This window comes from Dufourea novaeangliae, unplaced genomic scaffold (assembly GCF_001272555.1).
Source record: "Dufourea novaeangliae isolate 0120121106 unplaced genomic scaffold, ASM127255v1 scaffold127, whole genome shotgun sequence".
Lineage (NCBI taxonomy): Eukaryota > Metazoa > Arthropoda > Insecta > Hymenoptera > Halictidae > Dufourea > Dufourea novaeangliae.
Window position 1 is genome coordinate 65,230 of NW_015373999.1, and position 16,654 is coordinate 81,883.

Genomic DNA, 16,654 nt, shown 5'->3' on the forward strand with positions numbered 1-16,654 from the left:
TCATGTATATATATGTATTTACTTACCTTTTCTTATTTATATATATTTTCTTTTTTATTATTATATATTATGTTTTTTTTTTTTTCTCGTTCCTCTTTCTCGCTACCCAGTTTTGACATGCTCGCCTCTTTTTCTATTTAGCCTAACGAGTTGTTCCCCCCCTTGAAAATCCAGGGGGGGTTTTATCCCCTTTATTCATTTGTCCCGCCTCCTCTATACCCCTTCTTTTTCCTATCCTCTTAATTTCCCTCCCTTCCCACACCTGCGCCTTATCGATACTCTTTTTATTTCTTATATGGGGTTACTACAAACTACACGCATCCTATTCGTATTTTTATAAATATCTTTTTATTTTATTGTATTACATTTCTGGCTCGCATCGCTACATGTTTGTATATATCACTGTGGAAATTCGGCCTCCTTCCTTCCCTCCTTCTTTCGTGCGTTTTTATGTATTGTTCGTTTTATCGTTACAATCCTTTGTTTGCTCGCTGTTTGTCCATTCCTTATTTGTTCCTAAATCGTCTTTCGTGCCTATTTATATGCATATCTAAATACCTGTAACGAACTAAACTAGTAGAATTAATTTTCCCCCCTTCCCTGCCCTCCCCCTTTTCTGTTCCCCTCGGTCCCTCCCTTCCCTACCGTTCTTTCTTATCCGCGTTCCAGTTTCCCCTCATCCACCACCTTACCACACTTCTTCTTCTTCCTCTTCTTCTTCCCTTGGTCGGATCCTGTCCACTTCTTGTACGAACTCCTGTAGTCCCTTTATTGCTAATTGTGGTACGTCCTCTTCGTCCAGTATTGCCTTACGAAGTTTCTTGAAACGGGGTTCCATTAACCCCTGGCACCTCATCAGGATATGTTCGGCCGATTCTGCCACATCTTCATCACAGAATTCGCAATGTTCGTCCTGTATTTCCCCCATCCTTGCCAAATGGTGGTTCAGTATTGCGTGGCCTGTTAGTAATCCTGCCACCCTTCGCGTGTCTTCTCGTGGGAGGTTCATCAGATCCCTCCAGTTTTTGTATATAGGGTTTGGTCCTATCAATGTCTTGGCCACTCTGCATCCCTCTGCAGAATCCCATTTCCTCTTCCTTTGCTCCTGGCACCATCTTCTTCTACCAAGGGCAAATACCGCCTCCGCTAGCGGTACCTGTCTTGGTACCCCCTCCGGTGGGGCTCTTCCCGATCCCATGTTCGCCAGCTTATCTGCTAGTTCATTGCCTAAAATTCCTTTGTGACCTGGCACCCAGCATAATGTTACTTTATTACCTCTGGATGCCAGTTTGTTGAGCTGCTCCTTGCATTTTTTCGCCGTCACAGACGTATGCATAAGTTTTTGTACACTCAGCAACACCGCCTGGCTATCTGTAAGAATACGTATTTCTTTTTGACTCGTACCTTTGTCTATTAACAGTTGCGCGCATTTCGTTATCGCGAATGCTTCTGCTTGGAAGACCGTCACATTTCTTCCCAAGCTCGCATAGTGTTTCTCCGTGGTTCCGTTTGTCCATCCTGCTCCTGTTAGTTCGTTTCTATTCGAACCATCCGTGTACCAGTCCATCTGGCTACCTGTAAGTGTCTCATTTCTTCTCCATTGGTCCCTAGTAGGTATCTTCACCTGGAATAATTGTTGCGGTACCATGCTAGGGGCACACCTATCCTGGTCCGTATTCATCCATTCTCTCATCTCCGTGTTTGCCTCACTGAGTATTATCGACGCGTGTCCATAGCTGTTTTCCTTCCAGCTGTTCCAGCATTTTAGTCTGTGCGCCGTTCTAACTGCAATATCTAAAATTGTTGTGTCTAGTGGGGTTGTATTTGTCAATACCTCCATTGCCCTTAGCGGGATGGTACTTAGTGAACCCAGGGTTCTTCTAAGTGCCAATCCCTGAAGGCTGTTTAGCTTATTCTTCACCGTGGTCATTTTAGCCGCCTGCCACCACGCTATGGCCCCATGAGTTACCCTTGGCACCACTATGGATCTGTATATCCATCTCGTTATACGGGGGGAGAAACCCCATGTTCCTCCTATTGCCCTGCTTACCATGTATAGGTTGTTTTTCCCGCACGTGATCTTATTGAACACGTGCCTTCTCCATAATAGTTTCTTGGTGAATATCACCCCTAAAAACTTAACTTCGTCCACCAATTTTAGTTCCTTACCTTCGTACCTTAGTGGTTCCGTCGCCGGTATTTTAATGCGTTTGGTAAAACGTATTACTTCTAGTTTATCCGGGTTGACCGATAAACCCGTGCTGTCACACCATATCTTCAGGATCTCTAATGCCTCCTGCGCTTTATCGTAGGCCTCGTGAATATCACTGCTGATAGCCAGAAAAACCACGTCGTCCGCGTATGCCGATATGATGACACCGCATCCTTCCAGTGCCTGTAGTAGTGAATTCACGGCTAGGCACCATAATAATGGTGAAAGTATCCCTCCCTGAGGGCATCCTCTATTCACGTATCCTGAAACCGAATAATTCCCTCTTGTTGCCACTAACCTTCTCTTGGTCAGCATATTATGTATCCACATTTTCATTCTAGGGTGGAGATTGAATTCCTCCATTGCGGTTAACAGTACGTCCACTGACGTCATATTGAATGCCCCCTCTATATCCAGGAAGCATCCTATGGTGTAGTATTTTGCTTTTAGCGCTTTCTCGATTGCCAATGTTACATTGTGCAATGCCGTCTCAACTGAGTGTCCTGTTCGAAAAGCATGTTGCTTATCGTGTAATGGTGTGATCGGAAAGATATATTCTTTGATATATCTATCCATTAGCTTCTCCGCTGTTTTCAGCGTGAATGACGTCAGACTAATAGGCCTAAAAGCCTTTGGCGTGGCATAGTCTGACTTCCCTGGTTTGGGTAGGAAAATTACCTTCGTTGCCGCCCATTCCTCTGGTATGAGGCCGGTGGCGAACGAAGCCCTTATTAGTTTTAATAGCGCTTGTTCCCCTATGGGTAATAGCTTCTTCAAAACTACTGGATATATACCGTCCGGCCCCGGTGCTTTGTACGGGCTAAACGATCCAATAGCGTCTCTTAGTTTGTGTTATCCTACCTAACCCAGACCTGCCACGTTCCAAAAACTAATCCTTCTCTCTCTCACCCTCCTGTTTTCTTTTTTCTCCTTTCTCTTCTTCCCTTCTACCTTTTTCCTCATTTCCCCTGCTTCAGTACTTCCCCCATATATTCTTCTTCGCCCCTCTTCTTCTCTCCCCTTATCTCGTCTGGCTTCCTCCCTTCGTTTTTTAATTTCCTTTCCTTTTCATCCCAATACCACCATCTCCCTTCAATTTGTACTCTTCCATAAGCTAACCAAACTCTCTTTCCTCTTCCTCTCTTCTCCATTCCTATCCTTCTCAGTTCCCCCTGCATAATTCTCTCCCTCCATGTCATGTCGTCCTCTATTCTTCCCTCCCCTCCTTTTAAGGCCCTCTTCGTTTCCATCACCTCCCTCTTTTGCTCTCTGTCCTTCAGCCTTACTACCACCATCTCTCCTTTTTCCTTCACCTCCTTGCCTATTCTCCTTACCTGCTCTATATCTACCTTCGCTCCTATTTTCCGCATCACTTCCTGTACCTCCTTTTTTATATTTTCTCCTTTCTTTAATCCCTTCACTACTATATTCTTCCTTCTCTCCTCTCTCTCCTTCCTCTTAATCCTCCATTCCATATCTTCTAGTCTTCCCTGCATACTATCCCCTTCCTTTCCTCTCTCTCCTTCCGCCATCCCAGTTTTTTCCTCTAGTCTCTCTACTCTTTCTTACCATTCCTTCCATTCTTGTTCCCTTTCCCCCTCTTCTATTTTGTCTATCTTTATTTCTAGCTCTCCCATTCTGGACCATAATCTTTCCTTTCCTCTCTCCATCTTTCCTCCCCTTTCTTCAGTTCCTCCTTTATCCCCTCCATTTCTCTTCTTATAGCCTCTCCCCCTTCTCTCACGCGCCTTATTTCTCTCCTCATATCCTCTCCTAGCTTTTTTATCAAATCTCCCAACCCTTCCCCCCTCCCCTTTCCTCATTTCCCTTCTCTCCTGGAGATCTTATTACTCTTTGACTTTTTGCACACGCCCTTCTTTCCTCCTCTCTTATTTCCTCTTCATCTACCTCAACAGATACATTTCCTTTCCTCTTCCACATTTCTATCAGCGCCCCTGCGTTCACACTTTCATTTCTTTGTAATCTCTCTCCCTTTTTAAACTTTCCTTTTTTGCCCTCCTCCTCCTTCCCTCCTTCTCTCACTTTGCCCTGCGTCGTGCTTGCCATCTTTATCTAACTCTACACGCTCTACCTTATCTACCAATCTCTCCTCTCTATCTTATCGACACTTTCCACTTTCTTTCTCTTTCCTTCCGCTACGCTCCGCTGTCTTCACCTTTCCCTCTACCTCTCTTCCCCTCGCCTAACTTACTTTCCTAACCTCTATGTTTGCTTATGCTCCTTTTCTCTTCCTCTCCTATCACCGGCCCTTCTCTGCCCTACCTCCCTATATCCCCACTTGCACAACTACTCTCCCTTTGTCCTTTTCTCCCACTACAACCTTCTTACTCTTTCTCACTCCTCTATACTTTCTTCTTTTCCTCACCTCTCACTCATACACTTATTCGCAATTCTCTTACCGGAAACGGAAGCCCACTCGGGAAGTCTCTGGCGTCCATAAAGTGGTGGAGCGATGGAGCATGTAGTCGCGGAGGCTGAGAGAGTGGCTTTGTGCGCGGCAGGCCGCGGTTTGTTATAAAATTCCGCGTAACAATATACAAGTCCACAGCGCTCGTAGCGGTCAATTCATGAAACGTGTATACACGCTCATAGCACCGAAAGGGTTATAATGCTACATAATTCATTAAAATGTTATGTGATACAATCAGTAGGTGATGAGTTATTAGATAGTAGTTCTAATTGACTTACCCTGTATGTTGGATCTTGATTACACGATAGACATTTCGTGGTACATTTTGGTTGTCTGAAAAATGTAAGAATTTCAATATTTGACGTAATCTATTTCATGTCATTGTTTAGGAAAATATAGGTGGTTTAATCAATGGGTTTGACGACCATTAGTCATTTATTTTGGATTTTTGTTACCAAACCTATAATAATTGCCAGACCAAACGATCTTTTTATTTATTTATTTATTTATTTATTAATTAATGTTAACGGGCATTGCTCTTTACTATAGTAATTTACAATTATATATACGGTAAGCCTTAACATCTTCATATGAAATAATTTTTTATACAGCCCGCGAATAGTTTTGTAATATACTGGGTGTTATGCAACTGATGGTACAACCGGGTAAGGGGTGATTCTATGTCAAAAAATAAGTCGAAAATGTGGAATAAAATTTCTTCATTTCAGACTTCGTTTTCGAGAAAGTCGACCTTGAAAATCTTCTGGATACGCGTGCAATTGAATTGGCCAAAAGACTTGGCTAGCGCATCTGTTCATTGCATTCCGCTTCTACTTATAATTAATACCACGACTATGTAATATCACAGACGAGATATATGAATAGACCTAACATACAATGTAATTTTCTGTCCTATGCTTCGGGGGGGTCAGAACCCCCATATGATTTCAGTATTCCATTTCTGGCTAGCGAAACCGAGGCAATAATGTATGTATGTATCGCTATATGCAATCACGGGTGTGTGCTTGCTGTGCGTCATTACGGTGTCGAACGTAGTTCCTGAATTCGGAATCTTTTATATGTAGTGCGCTTGAACCAGCGTGATTATTGTGAGACACCAAGTCCCATAAGATGTTTGGTCTATTCTTTTATCTCGTCTGTACTAATACACACATTTCACAAGGGGAAGCACAGATAATTGTCACCGAATCGATAGAAATTTAGCAAGCATGTAGTTCTTGATGCCTACTATAAAATGTGCAAGCCACTCGACGCACTATTCAAGCGTTTTGCAGAAATGAGTGTTTAAAATTATGGCATTCAGAATATAACGCTTTGGAGAAGCATATCTTGTAGAAGCCGCCGTGGCGTAGTTGATCCAGTGATAGCCTACAGATCGCTATATCACTGGTTCTATTCTCGGCTGTTGCAATTTTTTTTAACTTTTTTCTCTCTTTTTTTTAAATACATCTATTACCGTTGAACAACAAGAATTAATGCTTACTGTTCTTTTTATTTTTTTTTTGTTAAATTTTGGAATGAAATTGGTAATTCTTATACTTTTTGGTTCTTTCCTCTATATACTGCACATTTATTGATAGCACTTTTGTATACAATCACTATAATTCATATGTTAACTCATAACGTTGAAAGGGTGTATAAGAAACAGGAAGTAACAAAAATTACGAAGAAATGACAATGTTTATAAGAGATTGGAAACCAACATTACAATACAATACAATGTAATAAAATATAATAGTTCTATATAATATTTCAATTATCTACTGTTTAATTATATTTTGCATGAATTATTTTCGGGAAGATATGGTTGATCGTTCGATTGTGAATCACCAGCATCGACTGCATTTTTTTTACGGGGGAAAACCTTGATAAAGGCGGTACCGCTTCCCCTGGGGGCGGAGAGCCCTGTGCGGCGTTTCGTGTGAAACGCGGAAGCACACTACTGTGACCAACCCAGCCCTTGCCCCACCCCCCCCCCCTCAAATGAGGGCTATTTTGGCGTCCCGCCTCCTCCTACCTACAGCGTCGAAAAGTCACCACTCGACGCTGTTTCCTTTGGGCCGGCCGCGATAGGGGTGGTACCCCCAGTACCACAACTTCGGCCCAGGCAGCCTCGCGCAGCCCACCGCAGTTGCGACCTCATGAACTCGCGCGCCCGCGGGGCAGTGCATCGGCTGCATATTTCAACCTTGCATTCGAATATTTTCTGCTCTCGTTTTACGTGACCTTTAATTTGTCCTGACTTTTATGGCATCGGTAGAAATTTCTACATTCCGTTAACAGACACACAATAGACAATGCCTTGAACATTTGGCCTGCAATCAGTCATGTACGCGCGGTAAAATTTTATTGTCTTGTTTCTTTCAACGTTATGAGTTAACATGTGAAATCATAGTGAGCGTAGGTATACAAAAGTGCTATGAGTAAATGTGCAATAGACAGAGAGAAGAACCAAAAAGTATAAGAATTACCAATTTCATTGTAAAATTTAACGAAAAAAAATGAAAAGAACAATAAAAATTAATTCTTGTTATTTAACAGTAATAGATATATTAAAAAAAAAGGAAGAAAAAAAAGTTAAAAAACATGCAGCAGCCGAGAATAGACCCAGGAATCTCACGGTCCGTAGGTTATCACCGCATCAACTACGCCACGGCGCGGCGGCTTCTGCGATACGCTTCTCCAAAGTGTCGTATTCCCCATGTCGCACAGTGGTTCAGAACGCTGATTTAGCAGTTCAGAAGCTTAAATTGGGTGTAAAAATGGGGATCTCAAAACCAAACTTGGTAAACATGTATTTAATGTTCCTCTTTTTTAAAAAAAATAAAAAATTAATAAGTAATGTTTGTTAATAATAACTTTTTGATAAACAAAATAAAAAAAATTTTTTTTACGGATTTATCATTGTCAATTACAAGTTCTCGTATATTTTCTCGAAAATTAATGGACTTCTTTACCAACATTTTTTTTCTGGATAACGAAATTGCGGATATTAAACAATCAGGGAATGCTAGTAATGTATGGAACAACTTGTAGGATTTCGAGCGGGGAAAAGAATCGGACACGTCTTAAATATTGAAGTCGTTTATTCTCTTATGTTTGTTACGAGCCAGGGCTAAGCGGCTGCGAGAGCCGAGGAAATGGCGAGTTTGGTTTTTTAGACTTTGTTACGTGGACGTACCTGTGCCTATTTCATCACAGGGAGCCACTAGGAAAGATTTTCGTGGACGAACCCGAGCCTATTTCATCTCAGGGAGCCACTAGGATTGTAGCGATGCCTTTTGGTAAGAGGACTGTGAGACTGTGAGTGACCGCACGGCACTTCCCCCAGAATCTCTGAGGAATACAGATCTCACTTAAAAATCGAGGCATCAATACAAAGTTTCTAACAGGTACATTATATACATGCTTACCAAGTTTGGTTTTGAGATTCCTATTTCTACACCCAATTTAAGCTTCTGAACTGCTAAATCGGCGTTCTGGGGTATTTGACCAGAAAAGCTGGCCAAAACCCCAAATTTTATCTTTGTTCAAAATGAGTGAAACTTTGTCCCTATGCTCCTAAGAATGAATGAAAGTAAACTGCTATCTTGGTTTTTCGAAAACAGCAGTATTTAGCAATAAATTGAGGCTTGAAGGTCAACAATTTTTGTGCTCGCAGAAATTGCCAAGAAACCTATATTAAGAAAGTGATTTATTACAAGTGTAGTGTTAAGAAAGTGTAATAACAACAAATGTAGGATATAGAGGAAAGTATGTAGAGTAATTTGGCACCTTGTTTTCTTCACTTTTTTGTGTGGTTTTGAATAAAATAACAATTTGAAAACAGTGTTTTTTTTTAACGAAGTTATAGTCATTTACAGAAACGCAGACCATTGAACGGTACCATGCACGAAAGACATGAAACCATAAAGAGGCAGGCGTTTCTGTAAATGGCTATAACTTCTTTAAAAAACAATCCGTTTTGGATGCAGTTTAGCTTTTTATGAAGGCAAAGGATCATACGATAGGCGTATATTGTATGGTTGATCTGATGATGGGGTAATTGAGGCGTGGATGATAGATCGATGAAGGACAGATATATCATAAGCATGAAATACTGTCTGATAAAGAATCTTGTACAGTATTTTCTGACGAAAATTAATTCTATTATATATTGCAAATAAAAAATATTCTTAAAATATGTATTATATACCATAAATCAGAATATTTATGATCATAAATCCAATCGACCCGCGTGCATCCATCTCTGTCAGTTGATTGTTAACCTATTAAGTAAATTTCGTCTGTCAATTCCTGACGATTGAAGTTTTTAGTATGTTATTAACTTTATTAAGACTAGGGTTCGTTGATGACCTTCTACTATATGTACATATGTACTATTACCACATATGTATGTATACATATCTTACCGTACACAAAACATTTGAAAAATATAAATTTTCTTTAAAAGGCTGCATCTTTGTTAAACAACATAATTATTCGATGAGGTTTGCTTTATTTTAAAGACAAACGATCATACTTTGCGGTGGTATATATCAAAATCGCGAAAAAAGAACCAAAAACTAGAAAGTTCAAACTTTAAAATGGTTTTATTTCATCAACTTTGGATGAATAGTAACAAAGTTATGAGATTTAAAAAATTGAGTAAATTTTAAAATAGTTGTGACCAGCTTTTCGGGTCAAATACCCCACTGTGCGTCGTAACTTTAAACACTTATTTCTCGAAAACGCTCGCATAGTGCGTCGAGTGGCTTGCATATTTTATTGGAGAAATCAAGTACTATGTGCTTGCCAAATTTCGTTCGATTCGGTGGCACAACTATCTGAGCCTCCCCTTGTGAGGTCAATTGTCAGTCATTTGTCTTGTTTGTGTTTTAGTTTTTGTACCAACAGAGACAAGACGCAAGTAACATTTGTTTGCAGATTGTGTATAGATTGTTCGCGAACATCCACAAACTTTGTTTACAGGCAAATATCTGTAGACAATGTTTATGAATGTATACAATGCTTACTAAGGAAACTTCGATAATCCGAAAATTTGTATTCCTTTCAAACCTCGCAGATGTGTAGAGGAACTAATAGAAATTATATAAAAATTCCAGATAATTCATTTTTGCTTCTTGTTTATTCTTCTGGTTGAAACATTTAGCGTAGGAAGAACTCTATTGAGTTATGCCAACAACCCGTAAAGTTATGGAAAACCGAAATTTTCTTCTAATCTCCAGAGCTTATAGTTGCACATTATTTGTGTAAATTGTTTTAGAACAGATGCATCTATTGAAGATGGTTAATTTTATTTACTTATTATATTAAATACCTTTGATTTATGTTTAGGTCAGAGGCCGGACATGCATGCATCATCGCAAATTGTGTCTGTCAGTAACACGGACAAAATTACAGGGGACTTCCTAACAAACCCTAACAAAATACTTGGTGAAGAGAATGTTTCAGAAGATGTATTAGTTCAAGACCTTATATATTCCTTTCAAGGCATTGAAGGGAAGATATTAAAGTTGGATTCCAATTATGGTTTTCAAATAGATCCTATGCTGAATATCGATAGATCCCGGAAACAGGCCACTTTGAGGCTGAGTGAATTGGGATATTTACATAATATAGTACAAAAAGGTTTGGAAAGAATATCAGCCGCTTCAAGTGGACAGGTAGCTGATAGTTTTGTCGCGGCGTTGCATTCTAAATTATCTGACTATTACAGATTTATAGCTACTATTCAAGAGGAAGTAAACAGGTATGTATTGAACTTGAAGGATCCTGAATCTTACAATTAGACTGTTTGGATTAAGTCGAATGCTTGAAATGTCTCTGTTGCTATTCAAGTACAGTAAATCTTCGATTAGGGTTTAAAGGCTCCTGGGCACTGACAAGGAGAGGTCCCCGGCTGTAATACTGACTTTTTAATGAGGTTTACCACAGTGATAGAGCTTGGAATTCTGAAGCCAATGATATTTGGTTCAGTCACATATGGCCATTAGTTTATGAAATACTTAATGTTCAGTGTCGAGGAGCCTTCGAACTTCGAACACTCATCGAATTACTGTATACTGAAAACGTTTAAACAAACTATTTATTTGTTTCGAAGGGTCAAATAGTACATAAAATAATTTTCATAATTTTAAACTACCAAATTTTTACAAGTTTAAAATACACCAGTGAACACGGTTTATGATCTTGAATGTTCATTGCTTCATACTTGTTCTGTTCTATTTTCCAATTTCAACTATTAAGTATTGGGAAGAGAGCAAGTATGCAAAGGAGACGGCAATTAGTGCTTGCCCTGGACGGTATGTCCTGGAATAACGTTTTCCCTGTTGTCGGTATCATAAATCCAACTCTGAAAAGGCCTTATGCCTGATCCATTTTGTTAGTAACACATTTTCACTGAAGGATTTACAAGCTAAAGTCGATTATTTTGAATCACATCGTGCAAGAGTAAACTCAATTTTATTGTCAAGAAGAAAATACCATTCTGTTCAAAAAGGACTGGTTGTTCAAAAGTGTTGTTGGACAGAGTTTTGTAACATTGTGCAATTTTGTATCAAACACTTTATTTAGGTACGTCGATTAATCTTGTAGATGTTTTTTAAGAAAGAAAAAAAAGTAGTAATGGAAATTATAGACTACGCTAATCGTGACTACGCGTCGTCAGCGACAATCAAATAGTGCGGCTATTCAAAAATACAAATTTACTTCCTAACAAAAAGGATAGGAAGGTTCACAACCTTGAAATTTCAAAAGATGTGACTTATGAAATATGACGTATCACATCTATTCCATCAAAGGCAACAAAGATGTTTTATGTGTTGGAGTTAAGCGGCACATTCTACGTGTATTCTTATATACATTGTTTTTTTTTATGAATGCTTGCCTGTTTATTACAGAGTGCATTCTCAATCAGGATTATACAGAGTTACTTTGTCGCACTTGCACTTGTGGGCATATGAGCCTTTAGAAACTTTAAAGTGGTTAGCAAGTATAGTGAGAACTTGTCAAGGACAAAAAGGTGGCGCACTTGCTTCTGCTGTATATGAGTTTAGTAACTACGGAGACGCATACGTGAAAAAGTTAGTCAAGGGAATTTTGGAAAGTGTTTGCGATCCTCTATATAATATGTTGATAAAGTGGATTGCTGATGGTGAATTAGATGATCCATACAGAGAATTTTTTATCGAAACTTGTGCTGACATTACTGGAGACAGAATGTGGCACGAAAAATATCAAGTTCGTAGTAGTATGCTTCCATCGTTTATTACAAAAACACGAGCCAAACAAATTTTGGGAACAGGAAAGGGTATTAACTTCTTACGTGAAGTATGTAAAGACATTACACCGTGGCAAGGCAAACATACAGACATGTTTAAAAATTTTATTGAAGAATACAAAGGTAGATAATTTAACATGGATTTGGATATTTAAAAAAAAACATAATTATTCTGAAAGTTCCAAACCGTGTGCGTTTCTCGGTATGACACTAATTTTGTTCATTTTTCTTGTAGTTGATATCCTCTTTGATATGGATCCTGATGGTCGGTTACAAACTATGATGAATGTAGCCTACAAAGAAACGTCAACTAGGGTAGTCGAAGTATTAACGAAGCAATACCATTTTATGGATCACTTACATGCTATTAAAGGTTATCTTTTACTAGGACAGGGACATTTTATTCAACATCTTATGCATTTATTAGAGTAAGTAACATTATTCATTAAAAAGTTTACGTCTGTGACTGCTGGTTACATTCGAATGTGTGTAAAAGGGCATTCACCATCTCTATTTAACAATCCTATGGGGTGGAGTTTGATATGCCCCTGTGGATTTTAGCGAATAGATAGGCTTAATGTCGTACAATGATTCATATTATCGTAGGTGACCATTTCGGTTATGAGGTAAGCGGGTCTTTTTACTGATCTTGTTACCGACCGAGTCAATAAATCAGCCGAGGAGTGCACTATTTGAGTAGTATCACAGACGAGATATAAGAATAGACCTAACATCTTATGGGACTTAGTCTCCCACTTAACTCACGCTGGTTCAAGCGCACTCCAAATAAAAGTTTTCGATTTCAGGAACTACGTTCTACACTGTAATAACGCACAGCAAGCCCACACCCGTGATTGCATATAGCGATACATACATACATTATTGCCCCGGTTTCGCTAGCAAGGAATGGAATACTGAAATGGTACGGCGGCTTCTGACGCCCCCGAAGCATGGCACAGAAAATTACATTGCATGTTAGGTCTATTGTTATATCTCATCTGTGGTAGTATAATCCATCAAGCCGGATGCATTCTAATTAATAACTCAGAAACGAAGTCTTGAATACAATTTCGTCATTCTTGATTTTCGTCTTATTTTGGCATATAGAACCAACCTTTAAAGTTTCTGACACCAGTAGCCAGTGATGGGTAAATTCCCATGAAACTAAGTTGTTTACGTTAGGTGTAAATTACACATAAATTACATACGTAATGTAATTTTAACATAACCAAAGTCATCAAATAAATTTATTTTATCATAACTTAAATAAAGTATCATAACATAAGAAAATTTGAAAAAGCATTATTTAAAGTGAAATTTTTGGTGGTTCTAAGTTGTTTTAGGTTAAGCATTGAAATTATTATTATTTCATATTGTATGTTGCAACTACAAAGCAAACAATGGAAGGTAAAAGTTTCAATTTACTAATTATATTATTGACAAGGAGTACGAAAATTTCATCTCACTTGCAAAAAAATTTTACATTCTGTCTACAAAATATGTAAAATTATTAAAATTATAACTATTTTTAAAAAATGTAGAACAAGGCGACTTCAAAGCTGAAGAAATTAATAAATTGTTAGGCACTTTTTTTTATGCAACAGTTTATTTGTTACTGTGAGATCTGAATATTTTTAAAATGTTATTAATAAACTTAATCCATCATTTAAATTCATGCTGGTTACAAAGAATTTGAAAAATCTATTGCTAAAAATTTTGTAGCATTATTACCCTTAGATAATCAAAGATATGTTTCTCTTAAATTATGGAACTTCAGTATTCTGAGTGAAACTGTATAGGCTTAAGTGATGTGGTAAATGAATGTATTATTATTTCAAGAGAAAGGTATAATGTACATATATATGCATTAATCGCAGATAACGTTGCTAATATGATTCGTGTGGGAAAATTAGTAGATAGTATATGGCATGTGACTTGTAATAGCCACAGGTAGTGCAAAAGTAAAAAATCTGTCACGCTTGAAAAATAGCGCCACCTTTTGGCCTTCTGTCATTTGCGTCGGTAAATTACAGTACGATTCGGACTACCGTAATATACGTGTATAATACATATATAAAGTTATACTTGTATTATACCATGCGTATTTTACGTATCTACCACTGCCAGTAGCCGAACACCTTGTATGTAGGGTGTTCCGCAACTGATGGTACAGGCAGAAAGATAGGGACACTACATAAAGAAAATATATTGAAAATATAATTTTTCACAATTACAAATTTTATTCTGTATTTTCTATTTATTTTTCATCTAGTATCGCTACTTTTCCGCTTGTAAACCCACGAGCAAACTGGGCTTCCACTAGGGGAAAAAGTGGCGTAGAAGAAAAGTCTCCTAACACTTGGTAAATGTATTTCAGGTACTGCAATAAATGTTAAATCGAATGTTAATTTGGCATAAATATCAGTAATTCCAAATACCAGCAGGTAGAAGCATAGTAGGAGGCCCTTCTCCTACGTCACTTTTTCCCTTAGTGGAAGCCGAGTTTGCTCGTCGATGTACCACCGGTTACGTAATATTCTGTGTGTTACGTAAGAATGTACCATAGAATATACAATTTTGTCAACTACAAATTGTATTCTGACATAGTAGTACATGTTGTTTTTGTACAGTGTATGTACACATTACTTAAAATACACAGGGTACACAAGTAAAAGCTATATTCTCAGTCAGCCAAATCTGGACAGCCAGATTTTGTCCAATGCCAGTTATAAGCTTTTGTAATCACAGTGGTTACAGATTCGATGCAGGATCTGTTATAAATAATTTGCGCACAGATTAGCTGTATGTTGGCAGCAGATCCCGTAACATAACCTAGGTTATATAACCTTAGAGAAGGGGGGGTGACCGGGGTTCGGTCACCCCCTGGGGGGCGTACAATCGCCCCCCACGGAACGGGCTCCCCGATAAGGGGAGCACAGGCGAGGCGGTGGCGGTGCGTTCACACAAGATCCCGCCACTGCCGAGTTCCGCCTGAGCAGGCTGTTGTGGGGGTTTTAGTGGGTGAGAGTCCCACACTACCTTGGAGTCCTACCCCAGGAAAAAAAAAAGGTTATTGAACCTAAATTATATTGCAGGATCTGCCGTCAATCTGCTTCACGGTTCTGTTAGCAGACTATGTCTGCAAAACTCAAGCCAAATGCGGAAACAGATGGCTATGGATTTGTAAACAAATTTCGTCACTATCTGCTACCAATTTGCACGCAAATGTTAATATGGGTTGATATCTCCTCTTCCTTTTGTTTTGTAGGTTAGAATTAGACAAACCTGCCAGTTCTTTATATCCACACAATATATCTTCTATTTTGGAAACGGGAATAAGAGCGACTAGTGCAAAAATTGACGACACAGATGTACATGGCCGACTGGACGTAAGATTGTTAGCACCCTCAGAAAATGAAACTGGCTGGGATGTTTTTATTCTCGATTACAATGTAAGCGGTCCCATTGGAACGGTACGTTTAACAAAATTTTATACATTCTACAATGTTAAAAGGCCTGCACGTAATACAATTTATCGTACGACGAGTTGTGCACAACTTGATGTCATTATTTAAACCATAAGTATAATGTCTGAGAATATAACACTGTCCAACAAATTTAAACTTCTTTTCTGATCTGCAATATTCATTGAGAGATCCTTATAAAGTTACTTGTCCAGATCACGAATCTGGAAGCAGAATTTCTCAATTTCCCTCAGTTTTTGAAAAACATGAGCTTTTGTAAAAACACCCGATTTTGGTCAAAAATGACGTATTACGTGAAAACTAAAAACGCCAGAAAGTTCAATTTAATCTTGAAAAATAGAGGAGAGTTCCGTGCATATGTTCCTCCGTATTTAGTTATTAAATTTTGTAATTCTTAATACTTGTAAAAATAGTGCATAGAAAATACGCGCATCGGCTCTTTTTTAAACTTCTATAGCTATTTACATTTTTACGAAAAGTTCTTTACCTAGCACGAATTTGCTGTACCGTATCAGATTTTGTACACATTTCTGAAGCAGAAACCATTCAGAAAAAGTGTCGAAACGGTTTTTTATTATAACAGGCCGACAAAATATCCGTCGGGAACGTGCGCGCGGCGTTTTACCGCCACGCGGTCATTGCTCGCTTACCTAGACTCTTCAGTGCCGTAACTACGCGTAATCGACACCGATAGATAGTATCGTCCATAGGCACCCCGTTGCCAGAGAGTAACTCCCTACTCTTTGCCCTTGTCATATGTATAATATTTGATTTTTTTCATGTATTCTTGGATACTAATTACGCAATTATAAACTTTTCGATTACTTTCGATTAATTTTGAAAAATTTTGTTAAACTACAGAACAAACGTAATATGAAGAATTACTTGTAACATCGTTCACGTAAACAAATTTAAAAATGTTATCGTTTTGCTTGACGTTTGTACGCAGTATCTTTATTGTTGTTCATAAGTGTCCAGCAATCGTCTAAGTCAGAGCTGCATAACTTCTGCTCCCGGAGTCGGTGCCCCACTTTGGGGGTATCTCCAGTACGCGGCTCAAGTAGTGATGGGTCTTCAAGCCGAGCGGCTCGAGGCCAACGATTCCCCAGTTCGGTTCGGCCGGCTTGAACGAGCCGGAATGACCATTTTATGAGCAGTGATCAGTGATGCCAGAATCGTGGGTAAACCGCGCGAGCGCTTACCCTCTCCATGCCTCCCGTGGG

The 16,654-nt window shown here is 38.9% G+C and overlaps 1 protein-coding gene across 1 annotated transcript in view; it reads left to right on the forward strand.

The window, feature by feature from the left end:
* The window catches only part of LOC107188144 (gamma-tubulin complex component 3 homolog), a gene marked incomplete at its 3' end in the record, with an annotated part of 45,207 nt that extends 29,788 nt beyond the window's left edge, over positions 1-15,419 (forward strand). Inside the window, exons 4-7 of the mRNA XM_015576393.1 lie at positions 10,002-10,416; positions 11,567-12,069; positions 12,182-12,374; positions 15,215-15,419. Of these exons, the coding sequence (XP_015431879.1) occupies positions 10,002-10,416; positions 11,567-12,069; positions 12,182-12,374; positions 15,215-15,419 (1,316 nt within the window). The remainder of the gene's footprint in view (positions 1-10,001; positions 10,417-11,566; positions 12,070-12,181; positions 12,375-15,214) is intronic.
* Positions 15,420-16,654: the final 1,235 nt, after the last annotated feature.